Source organism: Nicotiana attenuata, unplaced genomic scaffold (assembly GCF_001879085.1).
Source record: "Nicotiana attenuata strain UT unplaced genomic scaffold, NIATTr2, whole genome shotgun sequence".
Taxonomy (NCBI): Eukaryota; Viridiplantae; Streptophyta; class Magnoliopsida; order Solanales; family Solanaceae; genus Nicotiana; species Nicotiana attenuata.
In genome coordinates, this window is record NW_017672430.1 from 170,300 (window position 1) to 192,516 (window position 22,217).

General features: G+C 35.6%; 1 protein-coding gene across 1 annotated transcript; it reads right to left on the reverse strand.

The window, feature by feature from the left end:
- Positions 1 to 2,235: 2,235 nt before the first annotated feature.
- Positions 2,236 to 7,586, reverse strand: LOC109213174. The gene is made up of 3 exons (XM_019376929.1): positions 7,113 to 7,586; positions 6,796 to 7,011; positions 2,236 to 2,753 (listed from the first exon to the last, which is right to left on the reverse strand). Exons 1-3 carry the CDS (start codon positions 7,371 to 7,373, stop codon positions 2,682 to 2,684), a joined length of 549 nt encoding a protein of 182 aa, XP_019232474.1. The 5' UTR covers positions 7,374 to 7,586; the 3' UTR covers positions 2,236 to 2,681.
- Positions 7,587 to 22,217: the final 14,631 nt, after the last annotated feature.

A 22,217-nucleotide genomic window follows, 5' to 3' on the forward strand; every position in this document is an offset into this window, starting at 1 on the left:
CCTAGAGAGTGGATTTCACGCAATGGGAGCTTACATGGTCGGGTGTTTAGTTGATCTTCTATTGTGAATAAATAAAGGGTCTAATTGAAAATAGGCTCACTTGAGGTGTTCAGCTGGTCGTTGAGGACAACTTGAAGGGGCTGTTTATGTATTTCGCCAAATGAAAAGTATCTTATTCAATGTAATGAAAAAGTACGTAAATATGTGTGAGTAGAAAATAGAAAAATGTCTAAATTGCTGGCAAGCCACTAACTAGTAACTAACTGATGGTGTAAAGATAAATACAACTATGATTAGTTCCTAATAAATTAACCGTTTAAACTAAAAGTAGCAAGGGAATATATAATATATGTATAAACGTGTATATTTTATTTATATCGGTTAGAAAAAGTAAATAATGAATCCAGTCGAGTAGTTGGCTAAAGATTGACATAATTTTCACAACCACCTTTACTTCTAAAAACAATTTAAATTCAAATATAAACCAAGTATTTCAATTTTTCTAGGACATATTTCTATAATTTTGGACGAATAATTAGAACTTCAGTATCAATTTAAATTTAACGATCTATTGAAAAAAGGGAGTTCTGAATTTCTAGAAACATGTGTGTGGATTAATTACTTTTTCTGATAACTTTAGGGTGGATTAATTTCAAAACATGAGGACAGAAGAAGCACAAGTTGTTTTTGCTTTTTTTTTTCTTCCTAAAACCATTCAAGTAACTTATCAAAAAAAAAAAAAGGAACTCTTTGAAATGCTATTTTAAATCCAAACAAAATCCTCAACACTCATGAAGGAAGATGGATTCCAAATAGTATCAATAGTGCGTGCAGCTGGTGGGACTTTTAGATTCTATTTTTAGTGATGAAATCAGAGATGGGGGAAAAAGGGTAGAGGGCAGAATGCATCGGAGCTGTGACAACAGACAAATGTTAGTGTTACATGATTCATCCAAATATTGTTTTTAGAGTCGTGGACATATTAACCTACTACTTATGGATAGTACACTATCCCCAAGGTGATTCAGGTCTTGAGCAACTTAGAAAGGAGGAATCATATAACAATCTTTTGTAATGTTGCTTATGGAAAGACATTGAGGAAAACAAAAACAATCAACTATTCCCTCCATTCCCATTTAATTTTCACGCCTAAGTCTTTTCTGTTATCAATGAAATCGAAAGAAAGAGAAAAAAGATTAGTGTGTTTCGAATAGATTGAGACTGTAATTCTTTACTCATTCCATACTGGGAAGAAATGCAGGAAGTCGATCGATAACACTTCTTCCTATTTCTTTCTCAATGATATCGGACAATCAAGACAATTCCCGTGAAACTCTTTCATTTCATAGGAGTGAATTCTTATTCTTACGAAGCAAATAGCATTTCCTATTGCATCCCGCGAGTTAAACTACATGAACTTTGACTAATATTTTGACATGTATTTCGTCACCATATTGATATGAGAAAAATTACTAATTATAATACTTTTAGTATAGTTTGAAGTTGTAATTTTAATATATTGACATAAAATAATCCTATTTTGCGTCAAAGATTAGTCAAATTGACTACCGAGAAGCAAAATGTAACAGGTAAATGGGAACGGATGGAGTATCATATTTGGGAAGATAGGATGTTTACACCAACCCAATGACTATATGACATATGACAATATATAATCCAATCACTAAACCATATTTAATTAATACTCCCTCCGTTCACTTTTACTTGGCACGTTTTAACTTTTCACGCCCCTTAAGAAATAATAAATGAAGTGCATAATTTACCATGATACCCATATTAATTGATGCATATTTTATTGGATTTGAGAAAATGATTTGAAATGAGTAATAAATACTGTGGGTATAATATGAAAAAAAAAAAGTTATTTTCTATGCGTAAAGTGACAAGTAAAAATGAAAATCTATACCTGCCAACTAAAAGTGAACGGAGGGAGTATATTCTAACCTGAATTTATGACTTAATCATGATAAATTAGTATGATTTAATATAAACACAGGTCCGTGTAAGTTTCACTTCGCATTAACTATGCCTAGCCTAGCTGAGGATCCCACTAGTTGTTAATGGTAGACAAATTTAAACCCAACATGGGATCATGGATATTCAAAACCAACCATTAAAGGAAGAAGTTTTTACTATATTTTAGGTAAAGTTAAAGAAAAAAAGATAGGAAGAGCATCTGCATTGCCATCCGCAAATATACATCTGATCTACGTATAATGGGTACCATTACAGCTGCAAGTTTTATTGGCGTCCAACACAAAAACACTACAGAGGCTAGTAACAAATAAGCAGTATGGAATTTCTATTTCGTTGCAAGTTCGTATTACCATAAATACAATCACTCAGTAAAAATTAGGAGGAGATTCAATGTCGAAACCGTGCAACAATCTTATAAAATTTTCTTTTGCAAACAGCTACTTAAATAATGACGCTATTTCTGTACCCCTGGGCTGATTAAATGGAGGGGGTGGGGAGGGTGCAAGGATAAAAAAAATAAAGAAATGCCCTGTTTCATCTGAGTTGCAAAAATGTATGGAACATGAGTGTAATCTTTTCCCAAATACTCTCTCAGTGTATACGAGACTGCAAGCGAACATATGTTATCATTCAGCCTGTGAAAAGTGGCACTATGCAAATTTGGTTTCTGGATGTTCTTCAAGTCATAATTTACTTCCTGTTGTGGTCATTATTTGTTCGTCATCTGATTGCCTCAGATTTAATTCTCGTGTTGCCTGAAATAATACATGAAGTAGATCAAACACGTGTCACTTCCAGTCGATGAAGATATCAAGGAGCAATTGGTCCAGGAGAGGCAGGTGGATGGGATTGGGGAGAGAAAGAAAGCTGAAGAAAGGGTCACCTTTTACTTTCTAACTCTAAACGAAAACTTAAAAGCAAAAATAAAATAAAATAAAAAAGCAAAGTAGCAAACAAGCAGTATTCATTCAGTAATTTGCCAATCCATCATGCACTTGTAATTGAAGGAAACTGCAAAAAGGTTGATTTTTCCAACAGCTCTATGCTAGAGAGTTGTCTGTGTGTGTGCAGGGGCGTATGTAGCCCTATAACATCGGGTTCAATTGAACCCATAACTTTCGACGCAGAGTACAAATTTTTTATGCAAAAGATTACTAAAATCGCAATAAATTATAGATATGAACTCATAACTTTAAGGATATAATGAGTTCGGTAGTAAGAACCTTAAAGGTTGAACCCATAGAATTTGGATCGTGATCCGCCTGTGTGAGTGGGTGCAAGTGTGCGTCAGAGAGAGAACTGTAATTATACAGAAATTAAGGATGTTGTTCTCATGCCAATATTAACAAGCAAGGAACAGCACGCAGAAGGAACTCTATAGTCTACCACACAGTAAACAGAAAGCATTATGCTAGGGTAAAGCACTGCCCAAATTTAGATGTGTTACATTTTCGCTGCTATACTTCATACGAATAAGATTTTTCTTTCCAACACTTCTTATGAAATTGACCATTAAGTTCTTGAAAACAAGCACCATGTCCAAAGTACTGCGAATTTAAACCAGAAATATAGCACATCTCATGGACACAACGAGGAAAGGAAAGGACTTTAACAGACTGAAGGAAATTGAACATGTTATATTGGAGAAAAGGAAGACGTAACACAAAACTGCAATTTATTAAGAATAGATAAATAAGAAAGTTGGAAACCGAATTTGAAGGAAAGTTTCCACTCATCTATTGTTCATCTGCTCCACAACACCAACTCTTAATAAAAACCTCCATTCTGACACCAGCTTTCCGCACATTGGTAGGCAGCAGGTGCAATGACACCATTACAGGGCTCAAGCTTCTTTAGGATACGTCTACCTCAACTAATCTTTTTCTTCTCTCTCCCTCCACTATCAAAGACTTCCATGTTACTAAACCTTAAATAAATTGCCAAGGCATGTGTAGACGCACTCAAAATTGCCAAGGCAGATGAACAACTTTATATTTTATAAATATACAAGAGTTTCAAGATATGGCTCTCTCGCATATAATTTCAAACTTCTGGATTTCTTTCTACCTTATTTTTTACATTTCTTATATTCAAGGGCATATGCCCTAGTTTATGATTTTAAGAAATTGCAAAATGTCGGATATACTTCTACTCATAATATTATCGTATACAATATTCAAAAAATTTCAAAAAATCTATTTCGTCTTAACTATTTATTTAAATCTATTACGTTAAGTTTTCAACTATTAGTTTAATGTTTTCTTCCACAAATGACATAAGCAAGTTAAATTTCTCAGTCTAGTCAAACTCAGTAGTCGAAAATGTCATGAGGGAGTAGTGGAGTACAACAGCAAAATGAGAAGCCTCTTCTTACGGAAGAGGATATGAGATGTGCAAAAGCTAGGCATGGATATATGTATTCAGATTCATGTTATGCACAGTGATGTAACACCTGGAGGTTGGAAGAGAGAATCACTGTGGATTGGAGGTTGGAGATTCAGAAGAGGGGAAACATAGAAAAAAAGAGCTGTGTGCTCAAGTACAGCTGCAATAAGAGGCTCTGAAGCAGTTGATTTAGTTGATGCCTCTAATTTTTTTAGCATGTGCTGAACAATATTTAGATAGTTGGTGGATGTCAGTTAATTGCTGAAGTCATTGAATTTGGTCATGCTGATTCTGATGATTGTGATGGCAGCAGCCATCAAGGCATTATAATTGTTGCTATTGCTTATTTTGAGGTGAATGAAGACAAGGGATGAGGATGCAGGAGAACTCTTTTATGCAGGAAACTCTCTTAGTTACTTTCAATCATCGAACAGCTGATGCAATGCCTATGAGGGAAGGAGACTTGGTAATGCCTTTTCCTCAATATGGGGTCAAATATTCATGGTTATGTTCCTAACAACATTGTTTTCACTTCGGGAATGGGTTGGAGATTAGATCACCAACATCCGTTCAGCCACAATTTGCTATTACAGCGGCAAAGGAGCATAGACTCTTTTCCTTATGTAAAACTATTGCATCAGGATAAAGTTTCTGCAATGCACCTATAAGACTGATAGGACACCTTTTGCCAGGAAATGTTTCATTGCTTGCATTCTGGCAACCTAGTAGGTATGTTGGAGCTCATTGAGTAACCAAGAGATAAAACTTTTAGGATAGAATGGAAATGGAAGGGAAGGGATCAATAAGATAGTACATTTTGACTTTAAAATGCTTTATTTTTCTCATATATTCTTTTTCTGTTGTTGACTGTGTCTTGAGCTCTTGTGGATCGAAATTGCAACCCAACCTCGAAAAGCTCGTGGCGTAACCCAAAATTGAAAAGAAAAAAAAATGAGAATCTTGCTGGTAGCGGAGGTTGAGGGCTGATGGTCCTGAGACCGGAGCCTGAATAAAAAGGCTCAGGATTGGTTTTATTGGCACTACGCGACCGCTGACTGCAGAGCAGCTTCAAAGAGTTGCGCAATATTAGCCCTATCAAAGTGTGACCGCGGTAAATGTTTAGACTTTAGAGAGGCGCGCGATCCTAGCCCGTTTGGAGAGCGATTGCGCGACTCAGTCCGGACCTTGTTATGTTTTTGTTTATTTCTAAGGCCAATTGACCCTATAGGTTTGGGCAACACTACGGGTATTGAAAGGGAATTATGATGACCGTTTCTTCTCTTTCATAGTGTAAAAATCTCTCTGCTTCTGCCAAGAGGACCTAAGCTTGACCGAACCTTGTCAAATCCTTGTGTTATATCTTCTCATTTATTTGTTTTGTGTGTGATAGTGTGCTATCCACTGGTATTTCACAACACTTTTCTTTCAAACCAAAATGACTCTAAGGAAAAAAGTGAGATCTTCTCCCGATCACCTCACCTAAATTTGAATTGCTAGTTTATGAAAGATTTTATTACCACTATCATATTGTGTTTGACATAATTTTTATGTTTGCCTTTCCCAAGAGACTAACCTTGTTTCCTTAAATTGAAAAGCCTCTACTTCCATAATAGTCTAATATCTGATAATAGTGCTGCTACTTTTAATTTAATGAGACACTGTTATACCATTTCGCATCTTCCATCGCTTTATTTTAACATATCTCCAGCCAATTCAAGTGTAATACCTCAAATAGTTTTCTTCTCTTACTCTCCGGAGAAAGATCCACTAGGTCACACAATTTAGGCGAGAGGAGTACCTTCCATATCATAAGTCACATTCTATCCGAAAAGCTCCCAAAGTACATGGTTAACAAGTAACATAGCAAGCATGCATTCAAGACAGACAGCTAACTTTGTGAACAAATTTAACATTATATTAACAATTTTCTTGAGGTGCAGTGGTATTGATACAAATGATCAAGTTCCACAAAGAATGGCCTTGTTTCAAGAGAAGGCACAACAGTGCAACAACATGCCTATACTTTGTTGTAGCAAAGTTAATGTTATCTTAGACTGGAAACTTGCCGTTATACCTAAACACACCATCAGCCTCACACTCAAAATAATACCAGCCGCAATATGCCACTTAATAATGTCGATAAGCTGTTTGTATGTGGTGTATACTCGTCAACAAACACTTGCACACCCTGATTCTCATTTGAATTTAATAATATCCACGAAAGTTACAGACTAGAATGCTAGAAGCCATAACATACAGGATTAATTCACCAAGCTGAATCCTGAAATGAGATTTTCAACTTCTCCATGAAGATAACTAAACACACACATATCAAAGTTAAGTCAAGCATACGACAGGCACAGATTCACATTGATTTCACGGAATAAAACCATTACTCAGAAGATAACTAACCGATGATTGGAGAGATGGTGACTCGATATCAATGGAACGGACAGACATTTTAGCAATTTCAGAGATAGCAGCATCTCGAACTTCAGGAACATCACTCGATAACTCCTCATAGGCCGCCTCAAAAGCCTCCTGCCAAAACTTAGTTAATCCTATCCGATGACTATTCGTATATACATCCCACATATGCTTCACTAATTTCTCCCTCTCCTCCATTTCCTGCCAAGTACATTAATTTCCTAATTTTCTCAAACAATAAATACAATTAATACTTAGCATGTAAAATTAAGTACAAGTTAAATTATTTATGAATTACGTACGAGAACATCGAGATCTTCAGGGAGATGAGTATCGAAGTCGTCGGAGAGGCCATTGAGATTGCCGTCAGACCACCGGAGAGTAACTGTACCGGTAAGCATTGACCAGAAGGCGAGCAATAGGATAGCTGCCAAGGCCCAAAACCTGTAGCGACCTCTTCCGAATAGGGAATTAGAACTTTCCTTTCTCGGAAGTGTGGATGTTGTGATCACCGTTGAATGTGCCGTCGGCGTAGATACCGGCAACGCATCGTCATCCTTCATTTCCACCGAGTTCCTCTCTATTTTCCTTTGCTTATTCGTTCAGTGTAGTTGAATTCTTAATATTTCTGTTTTCAAGTTCAGAAGAATTCAGAAATTTGAGGGCGAATCGATCATGAGATCATGGGGGGTGGGGGGAGAGCGACTTTGTAAATTCGCGGGCCACCACATGGAGTGGTCCAGCACCCAGCACCAACCACCATTTGAGAGGTTTCGAACAGTTCATGCAGGCAACTACTAAAGTCTACGTCCTCCTCTGTTGGTGGGCTTTGAAAAAGCATAACATTTCAAATCGAACGGACGCCCAACAAGCGCTTTGTGGATATTGGATATTGTTGGGCTTCTCTCTCGCTCATCTTTGGGACTTTTGCATCTATACCCGGTTTTGGGGTCACAATTGAACATATACCTACTTTGTAAAAAAAAATTACAAACCTACTCACTTTACAATCAACTTCAGACTTATCGGATCTGAAGTGAAATAATTGCACTTCAGATGCAGTTAAGGCCAAATACGTCTGAAGTGCAACAAATGGTTTCATGCACTTAAGGCCAATAAGTTTGAAGTGAAAAATTGCACTTCAGATGCACTTAAGGCCAAAAGGTCTAAAGTGCAACCAACGTTTTCATGCACCTAAGGCCAAATAGGCCTGAAGTGCAAATTGCCCAGAAACAGAAATTTGTTCTTCAAATTTTAACAATCCAATATTCGATTTAATACCTAAATCTACTCCAGATAAGCTCAAATTTGAAACATAACCTCCAAATATCATCAAGAACAAACTTTAATCATCAATTTGTCAAAACAACAATAAATCTAACGACCCCATTTTGCAATTAAGGGGGAAAAAAAACTAAGCAATAGTAAAAAAAAAAAAAAAAAAAAAAAAGAAGAAGAAACCGCCACACCAGATCACCGCTGTAAAACATCATAAACTACCTTAAAATATGTTCACAAACACCATATAAAATTATTGTTACACGAAGAAGAAGAAGAAGAAGAAGAAGAAGAAGAAAGATGAGAAAAATGCTAGAAGTTGTTTAAACAGTGGGTATAAATTAAAAAAATTTAAAATGTGGGTACAGGTTAATGGGACGACCAAATAGGATGCCCCGTGTAATTTTTACCTCATCTTTGGAGTGTAAGGATCGGATTTAGAGTCCAACAGTAGAAGACATTGAATGAACTCAAATAGTCGTTAACTCAACTCCTTAAATTAAAAAATGATCTGCGTATATATATATATATATATATAATGAGTTATGTGATGAAAAACCTATCAAATAAAAGCTATTCGAGTCAAGTTTCTAACTCTTCAAAGCATTCATCATTTAGACATTTTTACAGGGAGTTATGGACGTTTTAGTAAAAGGTGTCCCAGGAAAAAAACTTAATACGAGGTACAACCTGCATAGCGCAAGGTACAACTCGCTAAAGCACTTGTACCTATATAAGGCAGTCACAGGCAGCAGCCCATTTTTGGGGATTTTTGAGTTAGGGATTGGTTCTTTCATAGTAGATTCGACCTTGGGGACTACTTAAGCATACAAGGAATCATTCAAGTTGTTCAAGAACACCAAAATTTTCAAACATTGGAATTTTTTTAGGAAAGCTTCAAGAGGTAATTCTAATACTCTAAACTCATTTATTATGAGTAGTTAGACGTATTTGTAACATTCTTCATAAATATTAAAGGTTGAAAAGTTGGCCGATAAACCTTAGTTCATGGTGTAAGTAGTGTCATTGAGAAGATGAGGGAGAAAGTAAATAGTGTTCTTACAAAATAAAATTGGATGAATACAATGAACCTATGGAATTATTTATTAGCAAAAGTTGGAAGTTATCAACTAAGTAATCATCCGAATTGTATATTTTGCAAGTGTTGATTAAGGAAGACGATGAACAGTAACTTGGTGGCATTAGACAATTGATGCAGTATCGTTAATGACTGTGGATATTAAATTATAAGAAGTTGAATTGACTAGCATATGAATCTATTGGGCGATTTGAGTTGTTGGAGGCTTGAAGCCTACTTATGAACCATAAACGGATATTGATCAATATTTTAGGTTATATTTTGACGTAATTAGGATATCTAATTGTAGATATCGACTTGTTGGTGATGTTTGATCATTTTAATCATCAATGGAACAATGAAAGAGAATTGGAAGCTTGTGAATGTTAATAAAGCGAAAGTGAGGTAAGTTGATTAAAACTTACTCTTCTTGAGGGATTTTCTCTAAAAGCATGTTTCAGGTTAATTCTTAAGTTGTTTGCAAATGTGCTTTCGTGCTTGTGGGGACAAACAAGTGCGGATGTCTCCATGTACTAAAATATTATGTTGCATATGTAGTGTCATGTTGTTTTATAAAATTTTATTTTAAATCTTGTTGGAAAAATGACACTTAAGGTAAATGTTATAAGTTTTTATCAAAATTTACGTATTGATAAGAGTATACATATTTGAGTGCTAAAGATATATTTTCATGGAAAGTATTTTTATTGAAAATTGATGAATGGAATAGCACTTGTGGTATCTTTTAAAGATTGATGTTAAATTGCTAAAGACTTTAACATGTAGAAGGCTGTTTATTTATTTTTTTGGTCAAATGGTTTAGACTTTCTATTAATGTTATGATTTGATAAAAATAGATCCTTTGAGGCTACTATGCTATGAATCTATTTTTTGAATGTCAATTGCTTTGGGAGTTACTAGTGGAGACCACCGAGATTGGTTCGAATATTGAGTTCGTTACCATTAAACTACACATGCCGGTGTAGGGACACATTTCAAGGCTAAGCCGAGGTTTGTAGGATAACTCCCCCAAGTAAGGCAAATGTGCTATATTAGTATGGCTGAGTCGATTCTTGCGGCACTATGATGAGACGACCTGAGCAAGTAGGGTATATGATACTTGCCGCTAGGTTGATTACCTAGTTGATCTTGTTCTTATGTCGGGGTCGGTGTCGGTATAGTGCTCTTGGTGAAAGGTAAAAAATAATTTTCTTTTGTTAAGGCCTAAGGAGCCGAAAGTGATTTCAATGACTTAAAGCAAATGGAATGATTTCGTATGATTTTATTCAAAAACTTAGATGGATATAAAATTTTTAGAAGTTTATATCATGTGTTATATTTCACTTGTCTTTTATTAAAATGATAAAGATCGTGAACTGATAAAACTTATCGTTTTATATCAAATATTGGTGCATTATTTTTATAAAGTTTGTCCCAAGAACTTAAGTTAAAGAGAGTCTATGACACTTATTGAGCACCATGGTGGTGTACTCAGCCCTTAGGGGCCCCTCCTTAGGGTCCCGCTTTCTTTACGTATTTCACGATAAGATGTGGCATGTGATGTAGGACAAGGCTAGGATGACTCTCTTTCCAAGGTATGATGAAGCACCACTTTTATCTCGTAGCTATCATGTTGTTTCTTATTTTCTTTTATTAGAATTATTCCAAGTGTAGTTTTATTCTTCGTTATAGAGGCTCCATATATAGTTATATTGGATTGTAAAAATAAGATTATGGACGTCGTGCATAAAAGAATAATTAATTAATTTGATTACATAATTTTTATGAAAAGTTTCATGTATGATTTTGAAAATGAAAAATATTTTGTGACTTGATTTGAAAATGTACAAGATTTTCACTCGGGCTGGGTAGTGTGCCGGGTGCCGTTCACGTAGATTTAAGTCGTGACACTCCACATGCAACCCATGAATCGGCTTTTAAAAGGGATGATACTGCTAGATTTACAAAAGTACGATTTTAAAATTCTAAAGTTCGAGCATCCAAAAAGGATGATGGTATAAAGGTTAGTAGGAATAAACATGACATGGTAACAACTAGAGTTCGAGGTCCGAAAAGAAGAAATGTTGGTGACAACAATGGCGGAAAAAAGCTTTCAGATGGGGATTTGGAGGTATTTTATAAATTTTGACATTAGTATATTATTCTCACCTCATTGGAATACTGATTATGTCACGACCCAAATCCTAACATCTCGTGATGGCACCAAACGTGGTACTAGGCAAGCCGACATTTACAAATTTACTCTAACACTTTCATTATAAAATGAATTTAAAGCAGTTTAAATACTGAAACTTTTCGTAAACAGGATTGAAAATCCAAAATACAACGTGGAAACTCCCAACATCGGGGTGTCACTGAGTACATGAGCATCTAAACATCACAAGTCTGAGAAAATACTGTCTCTCATAATCCGAAAATAAATACAGTAAGTGGAAGGATAGGGAAGGAGAAGCAAGGTCTGCATGAACGCCGAACAGCTACCTCGAAATCTCCAAAGGGTCAACTGCACAGAGAAATCAACACCCACTGTGTCTGAAAACACCTGGATCTGCACACGAGGTGCAGGGTATAGCGTAAGTACAACAAACTCAGTAAGTAACAAGACTAAATAAAGAACTGAAAGTAGTGACGAGCTTCACAGTTATAGTTTAATTTCAGTAATTTCAACATAAGAAAGTAGGCATGCTTTCAAGTTTGATAATTTAAGTCCAATCAGTTACTTCACGACAAGTTTAAGTAAAACAGAGAGTAATATCTTTCAAAAATTTCAAGACAGTGATACATTGCGGCTAAATGCAACAATAATGAAATCAAAAGCATCCTCTCAAGGCAACAGTCACTCAGCCCTCTCAATCACTCAGCACTCGGCACTTGGAACTCAACACTCGTACTCAGTAGGTACTTGCGCTCACTGGGGGTGTGTATAGACTCCGAAGGGGCTCCTTCAGCCCAAGCACTATATCAAGACAATCATGGCATAAATCAATGAAACACGCTGCGGCGTGCAGCCCGATCCCATAAATATATATAGTCATAAGGCTCGTTGCGTCGTGCAACCCGATCCACATATATACATCCATAAGGCTCGTTGCGGCGTGCAACCCGATCCATATATATACATAAATTACTCACAGCTCGGCACTTAGGCCCCAACTCAGTCACCAACCACTCTAGTCTCTTGGGCTCTTAGAAATCATGGAAATTAGCCCAAACAAAAATGATTAATGTATCAACAAGGAACTAAAGAGACTGAGATATGATATGCAAGTAAAACGGAGACTGAGTACAACAGCAATTTAGAATACAATTTAACATGTAACACGGCCTCTATGGGTCCCTACAGTGCCAGCACATAACCTAAACATGATTTTTAACATGGTTTGCAGTTCATTTGTTATAACACATGGAGAATATATAGATAACAACAGGTTTTTCAGCTATACAGTTCCATGGAATTTGACCAAGTCATAATTCCTACGGTGCACACCCACACGCCCGTCACCTAGCATGTGTGTCACCTCCAAACCAGTCACAAGACACATAATACGGGGTTTCATACCCTCAGAGCCAGTTTTAGAACTGTTACATACCTCAATCCGAGCAAATCTCTACTCCAACATACCTTTGCCTCGCAAATCGGCCTCCAAATGTCCCGAATCTAGCCACAAACAGTACGATACAATCAACACGGGCTAAAGGAATCAATTCCACAAGAAAAAACGAAATTATTAATCAAAAGTCAAAAATCCTCAAAGCCGCCCCCCGAGGCCCACGTCTCGAAATCCGACAAAAGTCACAAAACCCGAAAGCTCATTCAACCACGAGTCTAACCATACCAAATTTATCAAAACCCGACACCAAATCGTCACCCAAATCCCCCAAATCAACTCTCCAAAATCCCTAGCCTCAAATCCCCAAATTTCACCTCAAAACCACACAATCTAGTTGGGAAAATCAATGGGGAACCAAGATTATTGAATAAAAATGAGCACAAGAGGCTTACCTCAATAATCCCCTCGAAAACCCTCGCAAAAATCGCCTTAGACTAAGCTTGAGATGTTACAAATGGTGAAAAATCTCGGAACCCACGTTTCTAAGACACTGCCAGGCTTTTCGCACCTGCGGCCAATTAACCGCACCTGTGGAACCACTTTGGCGGTCCAACATCCGCATCTGCAGAAACATCTAAGCCGACCATCGCTTCTGCGGTCTAAACCCCGCTTCTGCGGACCAGCTCATCACTCCTACTTCCGCTTCTGCGACCCTCCAAGCGCAGGTGCGAGTCCGCACCTGCGGAAGTCCTTGCGCATCTGCGCTCCACAGTCCACCCGTCCAAACTCTGCTTCTGCGCATCCCTGGCTCGCACCTGCGATCAATGATCCGCAGGTGCGATTGCACCAGAAAGCTTCAGCAACAGCAGTCTCTCAACTTCAACTTTTGATCCGTTAACCATCCGGAATCAACCCGAGGCCCCCGGGACCTCAACCAAACATACCAACAATTCTTAAAACACGATACAAACTTAGTCGAGCCCTCAAATCACCCCCAAACAACATCAAAAACACGAATCACACATAGATTCAAGCTTAATGAACTTTGAACTTCTAATTTCTACAAACGACGCTGAAACCTATCAAATCACGTCCGATTGACCCCAAATTTTGCACGCAAGTCACAAATAATACCATGGGCCTACCCCATCTCCCGGAATTCGAATCCGACCCCGATAGAAAAGTCCACTCCCGATCAAACTTTTCAAATTTTCAAATTTTACCATTTCAAGCCTAACTCTACTATGGACCTCCAAATCACAATACGGACACGCTCCTAAGTCCGAAATCACCCGACGGAGCTAACGGTACCATCAAAACTCTATTCCGGAGTCGTTTACACATAAATCAACATCCGATCAACCTTTTCAACTTAAGCTTACAACTTTGAAACTAAGTGTCTCAATTCATTCAGACACTAAAATAATTCCTATAGATGTGTGTAATAAGTTGGCAAGTCTTGGAACTCCTGTGTACTCGCTACCTATGATAGCAGATATGTAACGCCTTATGCTACTGTAGCGCCTTAGTTTTTATCAATGAATATTACCCGTTTACCAAAAAAAAGTTAGTAAGAAAGATATACAATGTAATTATTTAGGAATTTTCTATGTAATTTCTGTAGTTAGGGATATTGATTAAAGATTTTCTATTGATGGGTATACAGTGTTTTTTCCCTAAAATATTTTTAAAAGTGTTTGGAGCTAAATATATTGCCGAAACTTTTTATTATTATTATTATGTGATTACGGACGAAGATAGTGACAAGCGACATTAGCAGAAAAATGATTTTTATTTAAAACTTTACAAAAATAAAACGTACCACTAGCACTATACTGTAAGATTTTTAACAAAAGCAGACAAGACAAAAAGGAGAATTTCAATGTTTCCTTGAATGTACAAAATAGTTCTCCAATTGTAAATACAAAGCTGGAGTTGGAACAAATTAATTACACAAAGAAACGAATAAAGAACAGGGGTTGTGAGATGACTATTTTTCTGATAGATTTGGAAGGAAGTTTTCACTTTTCATTGGGTCGAAAAATGAAATAAGACTAACATTATTGACCAAATTGAAGCAACGACTAAAAGCACGTTTGGCCAAGCTTTTAGTACGCCAAAATTATTTTTTAAAAATTTAAGATGTTCGGCCAAAGTAGTTTTTTTATGGAAAAAGCTATAGATTTTAGCTTCTTCCAAAAAGTAGAAGTAAAAATTTATTTTTTCAAGATAAAGATATCAAAATTTATGTTTCTCAAATTGTTCCTTATTAATTTAACTTTTTTATTTTATTTTTTGTTTCCACTATTCATTTCTTAATTTTTTTATTATCGTTTTTTATTCTTCTATCATTCTTCTTTGAAATAGTCTCTCTATTATAAATAGATCTCTTTTTTTTATATTAGGTTTTGTGGAGTAAATTTTTTATACAAAACAATGTATATTGTTATTCTAGGACCTTCAAGGTTTATGGACCATGGTGATTTGAACCTGGAGTTCTTGGTTCTGCTATTTGTGAGTTCTCCGGTGTGATTTCAGGCGAAATCACACCCCTATATGTCACGATCTATGAAGTTTTGACAGGTTCTCTCTACTTCTATTAGGGTTTCCCCTTTTTAAAACCCTAACTCTCTCCTGAATCTCTCAAAAACAGTGTTATTTCATGCTATTTTCATGTTTTCCTCTATGTTCTGCTTATTCTCGAGTTTATTCTGAAAAATCCTCTACTTTGAACCATTTTTTTTACTTTCTTTGAAAATTAGGGTTTCTTGGATGCTCCAACTGATTTTCTTTATGATTAAACCTTTTCTTTATTTATTATGACCGATTTCTATGCTCTTACTGTTTTCTAGTTTGACTCTGCTAAAAAACCCTAATTTCTAGAAAAGGTTCCTTCGTTTGATTATGTGTGTTAGCATGCTTCGATTATATGTGTTAGCCTAATTTCCTTTGCCTTGTCTCTATGTGTTAGCATGTTTCTTCNCAGATCAAATTTGAAACGCAAATCCTGTATCTTCAATTTAAAATCCATTGACAGCGATTAAAAAGCTTGAAAGCTTTGAATTCAAATTTGGGTTTTCAAAAATCATTATTTGTTTGGATTGGGTGTTGTTGAAAATAATCGGGAATATGGTTTGGAGTTTATATCTCAATTTTGAGGGGTTTTGGTGAAGATTAGACTTGGTTTTGACTGAATTTCAGATTGAAACTCGAAGAAGAAGAAGAAGAAGAAGAAGAAGAAGAAGAAGAAGAAGAAGAAGAAGAAGAAGACATATTGCATAAATTGTAGATAAATTGTAGATTATTTTGTATTCTGATTGTAGATGCTTTATTTTCTGTTTTCACAAATAAAAAACGGCTAAAACTTCTACAAATCTTCTAAAAAAACGCAATTATGTCAAAAAACTCAATTATGCTACAATTGAATGGGAATTGGGATATAAAAATTCAATGTACCTAGTTTGTAGATATTTTGTAGATAAATTGTAGATTATTTGTATTCTAATTGTAGATGCTTTGTTTTCTGTTTTCACAAATCAAAAACGACTAAAACTTCTATAAATCTTCTGCAAAAAACGCAAATATGTCAAAAATCTCAATTAAACTACAATCGAATGGGAATTGGGATATTAAAATTCAATATACCCAGTTTGTAGATATTTTGTAGATGAATTGTAGATTATTTGTATTCTGATTGTAGATGCACTGTTTTCCGTTTTCACAAATCCAAAACGACTAAAACTTCTACAAAATCTTCTGCAAAAAACGCAATTATGTCGAAAATACCAATTAAGCTACAATTGAATGGGAATTGGGATATTAAAATTCAATGTACCCAGTTTGTAGATATTTTGTAGATAAATAGTAGATTATTTGTATTCTGATTGTAGATGCTTTGTTTTCTGTTTTCACAAATCAAAAACGACTAAAACTTCTACAAATCTTCTGAAAAAACACAATTATGTCGAAAATTCCATTTATGAGATTGGACGAATCTTTATGATTTAAGAAGAATAAATATTGAAATAACACATGGAGCTAAGTTAAAGCTTGTGACAACTTGTTCATATAATGTGCAAAAATCTCCAACGCAAAAGAAGAGTGTCCAGCTAGTGGAAGCCTGGGAATAACAGATTTTGCAGATCTGAATGAATTTAACTAAAATATCCTTAAACTCCAACCCGAAAGAATTGCGTTCTGGATATTCTACACAACTGAAACGTATAGCAATGCTCATTCTAGAAGCCCAGGAATCAATTTCTGAACTGATAAGCATATGAAGGAAAAAGAGGGCATGAAGAAAAGAAATCCCTCACTAAAACGTGGGTGAGGGTGAGGGTTTGGGAGAGAGAAATGTGGGAGGGGTGGGATATACTGTACCTTGAATTAAGGAGGGATATACGCTGCATTAGTTGTACCCTTAAAATACACTATGGTATAGAATTGGTAATTTGGTATACTAAATGTAATTATATCAAACCTTAAACATTGAGGGTAATAAGGTTTCCTATATGGTATAGGAATGTAAAAATCTCTATAGAAAAATCGTTAGGAAAACATCTTGGGTCAATCGGTGATCATTTTTTTCCCTTCTTATTATGAGCGCGTTTGGACATAAGAAATTTTTTTCTTTTTTCCAATTCTTTTTTACTTTTTTTCGAAATCGGCGTTTGTTCATAAAATTTCTAATTTTCACTTGAAGATGCATTTTGGAAATTTTTAACAATTTGAAAAACTTCAAAAACAACCCAAAATTATATTCATATCCAAACACAACTCAAAATTTCAAATATCATTTTCACTTTAAAAAAAATATTCACCTTTTTTTTTGGAATTTTACAATTCTTATGTCCAAACGCCCACTATGTATACCTTGACCAAGAAAAGTTGAGGTAGTATTAAGCAAGAAATCCACTTGTTTACTTTGTATTGACTTTTTTCCTAGTGGGCCAAAAGAGGCAAGAAATTCAGTTCCCTCCTTGATTGTTTTATTTTCCCTTGACTTTTGTCAAAATATACCTTTCTATCCCCCCAATTTACTTTTGGTTTGGACTTTGGGTGGCTAAACTAACTAAATCATCTCTTGAGCCGTAATTTTAACAATTACTTTGTAATTAAAAGGATTACAAGCAGGGGCGACTTAATGATATTAGTGCCCAAAGTCAATCCTCAATAAGAGGCCTTAAATTTATGTAATAAAATATAATTTTTTTTTTAATTGTAATGATGGTATGTCGATCATCTTAAATGTGTCTTAACAATTCATTCTTGCACTAAAAAAAAAATAATTCATTCATCTACCTACTGCTCTTACCATTATAAACTAGTGAATTTGCCGCGCTTCGCGCGGTTATAAAAGATATTAGTAAAATTTTTATAAACACCACATATTTAGGTTAATTCATGTGTTAGTTCATAACTTTGGTTTAGTTAGAAGTTAGAACATATACTTCCATATAACTTATACCTCTGAAGCATTTTAAGATTTATCTATGTATGAAAAATTCAAAGGAGTATTAAAATAAAATAAAAGGATTCAATTTAATACGCCTTGAAGTTACAGAAAATTCATCTTAAGACTACTAATGAAACAAATAAATACAATATTATTATCGTATATTAGAAGATCAGATTTATATAAATGATATACAAACTTTCTGATTAGCAATAAAGAACCATTCGAAAAGACTAACGTCAAAAAAATAAAAAAAAATTGGTATTGAAGTCTTGTTCTTCGAAGGTAGCTACTCAGTATTTGAAATAAACAAAAGCAACATACTATGATAGAGCAAAAGAACTATAATAATTGCGTTTGTCAAATTATCTCAAAGGATAAACACAATTTTTGCTCCCTCATTGCCAAGCTTACCTAGTTCTTTTATGTATAAAAGATATGAGCTTCTATCTTCTTTCCATAAAGAATAGACGAATGTTGACTTCTTTCAATAATTAGCCAACTGAATTCTGCTGAAAATGTCATTGTTGTAAGATTTTGGTAGATCACAAACACAAGTTATTAGACTATGATATACCTCAATGAATAAACGTAACAGGTAAAAAATTAATCACAAGCTAACTAACTATAGTTGATCCTTAGAAATCTATTGGTGATTTCTACCTATTCTCAAACTCAACACCTTTAGCAAAGGGGTTCTCACACAATTGCTGCCAACTTCATTTGTTCTAGTATTAGCCTCTAAATGTGATCATTAAAAGTGATAGCTAAAATGTCAAGTTGAGAAGAATGACAACTACTCTAGATTGAGCGAGCTATAGACAACATGAAGAATAAACTTGAGAGTGAAAACAACTCAGAGAAAAATAACTATGGCTTTAATTTCACATAATACTAACAAATAGTGACTTCAATTTTACAGAATATTCTATAAATGACTTATTAAAACTATGGGAGGAGTAAAATATACCATCGAGTAAATCATGTTCCAGATTGATTATACAGCAAGGTTAAAAAAATATAGACGATGTACGATAGTTTAGATGCATACCTGACGAAAAATGCTCCAAGGATAGCTAAATGGGGACATCGGGAGAATTTGAATAATAAATTAGTTGTGATATTGATTACGCTACAACTAAATTATTCAAACACTCATATGAAAAAAGAAGAGCAGGAAAATTGGAGCTGAAGCACACAATAATGAAGTATGGAATTTTGATTGGTGAAAAACAAAGAAATTTTAACTATTTCAATACCTGGAACCCAGAGACTGTCTTCAAGGCTTTACATTTTGTATTGGGAAAAAACTGAATTTATATAAGATGACGTGTCAGGACACGTGGACCGGTCAAATAGTCAAAGCATGGTAATCAGTTAGAAGGCACGAGCAACAACAGATGTGGGAGAGAAGATACTTAAAGGCACGAGCTATTATTCAAATGAAATGAGACTCGTACCTGTTCGAGTCATTTAAAGCTTGAAGATCGGAAGGAATTGAAGAAATGAATCTGATAGCGTAAAGGAGTCCAAATTCAGCATTAAATGCCAAATACGTTGAGAGAATTTGTATTTAATAGGAATTATTGAGTAACGTTTCTTTTAATGTCATTTATTGTTCATAATTGCCTCATTAAGACAAAGGCATTACACTTTTTTCTAGAATTAACTATAAAAGGGGAAGGTCTCAACATCTGTAGGACAGAAAATATCATTGAGATTATACTGAAATATATACTTATTCATTGCTTTATTGTTGTTCTCAAAGTCTCTCATTTCTTGATTATCAGTAACCCGATTTCTCTCTTAATTTCTAGCTTTAACCAAATATTTAGTTTTTTGGTTAAACTATTCTTTTTAAGTTACATTTTATCTGTTGTTATCATTATGTCAAACAACAACAACAGCAATAACGGTGATGAAAATCAAATCCATCAGAATCAAGGAGATTTACAAAACATTAACGTGGTTCCTTCCCCTCAAAATTCACCACGTCAATCTCGTGAAGGTACTCCTGCTCCTGAATCTCGTGCTCATGAACAAGAGCAATCTGAACATTTCGGAGGGCCAGATGAAGCTTTACAAAAAGTAATTGATGCACGGGTTAGCAAAGCTCTTCAAGCTCTAGTTAGTCGATTACCTGTTGCACCACCCACACCTACGCCTAATAACAATACATTGGAGAATCCTCGTTCTGGCCTTGTTAATTCTGGAAATGGAGGAACCCCTAGTGAACCACAGGAAGGAGAACCAGGTAATTCAAATAATTCTCATTTGCAAAATTTAGTACTAACTTTGCAGAAACAGCTTAAGGAACAAAATGAGCGCATCGAGCAAATCCCTGGAGTTCCCCCTGTAATCAAAGGAGTGGATGTGGATAAATACTCGTAACAACCTTGGAAACCAAGTGCTGCTCCCCTTCCAATCCCTAAAAAGTTCAAAATGCCTGACATCTCGAAATATGATGGCACAACAGACCCACGTAATCTTACTACAGGTGTAAAAGGCAATAATTTGACCAAGCAAAAAATTGAATCCGTGTTGCTCAAGAAATTTGGAGAAACACTCACCAAGGGTGCATTAACCTGGTATTCTCTTTTACCTGAAATTCTATAAACTCTTTTGCTGAGCTTGCAGATTCTTTTATTAAAGCGCACTCGGGAGCTCAAAAGGTTGAAAAAAGAATGGAAGACATTTTCAAAATTAAACAAGGGGACTTAGAGTTGCTCAAAGATTTTGTTGATAGATTCCAACGTGAAAGGATGACTGATCACGCCCAACTATGCCTTATAAAAAGGACTCTGCGGACGTTGCAAATATAACCCGAGTATTACGCCCAGGGTCGAATCCACAGAGAGTTAACCTATCAACTGCTATCTTCAGCCCCACTAAGTCTTCAGAACCAGCTTCCCAAATATTCAAATCTCAGTTGAGTGTTCTTTAACAACTAGCTTGCAAATAACTAAATGGCTGTAACTAAGTAAAAATAAAGGTTGTAAACAATTATGAGAAAAAGCTAAGGCAATGATTTCCCCTATTGATGGAATCCCTTCTGTTTATGCTCATACAAATTTACCCACACATCTCTATCAATCATGAACGCTAATCTTACCATAAATCTCTCCCGAGTAATCACAGTAATTTACTATTGCACTCTCCCGAGATACACTAGCTTACTTTATTTAGCACAATTCAATTTAGATTGCACCCAAGGCTTCGTTATTCCTAATCCCGCCTTTAAACCCGCAATTATAGATTCCTCTAATAATCTAGGAGTGGTGTTGTTCAACAATACCCTAAATATGCACTCTTTTCCAAGTTATGCACACTAAATAGGCACAGCTAATTGAGGATCCTGTCAATTAACTACAACGAACACGAAGTTGAACAAATAAAGATTAAACTAGCAATTTGTATTCACATAAACAAGAAGTTCATCACCCAATAGGTTCCATCAATGCCTTAGACAAGGAATTTAGCTACTCATAGATATGGGAGAATAAACTAAGCTTGAATTCATCATAAAATCAAAAGAAAAGAGGAAGGATGTTTAGAGTACTTTCTCCCAATTGTTTTCCTTGCTAAGAAACCTAAAAAATCAATACATGCCTCTCTTGGGCGAAGTCTAATGTTTTAAATAGGGTTTAGGTCTAAAAATCCCGTAATTGACACTTTGGTCCCAGAAGTTTCTGCGCCTGCCGCGGTTCTGCCGCGGTCGCGGTAGAACCGCGGCCAAACACCCTCGCGGAATCTCTGAACTTCTGCAGCTGCTTCCCACCGCGGTTCTGCCGCGGTCGCGGTGGAACCGCGGTGGATCCAGTTCTCTGAATCTTCGGCCTGTTTTTGCATGAGTCACTTAGGAAATTTCACAGTTGGCCTCTTTTTCATCACTTTTGACTCCAAAACTGCTCCTTAGCCGTCTTTATACATATATCACCTACAAATCATGAAAAGCACTAATAAGAGCATTTTGTCATCACTTTTAGCATTAAAACTACACAAGAAGGTGATTATTTAAGGTGTG

Bases quoted from the DNA above. Each gene is read 5' to 3' on its own strand.
- LOC109213174 (XM_019376929.1), bottom strand. From the start codon at position 7,373: ATGAAGGATGACGATGCGTTGCCGGTATCTACGCCGACGGCACATTCA. The intron at 7,012-7,112 runs GTACGTAATTCA...TGTACTTGGCAG, and splicing joins CTGAAGATCTCGATGTTCTC to GAAATGGAGGAGAGGGAGAA. The intron at 2,754-6,795 runs GTTAGTTATCTT...GTATTATTTCAG, and splicing joins CACCATCTCTCCAATCATCG to GCAACACGAGAATTAAATCT.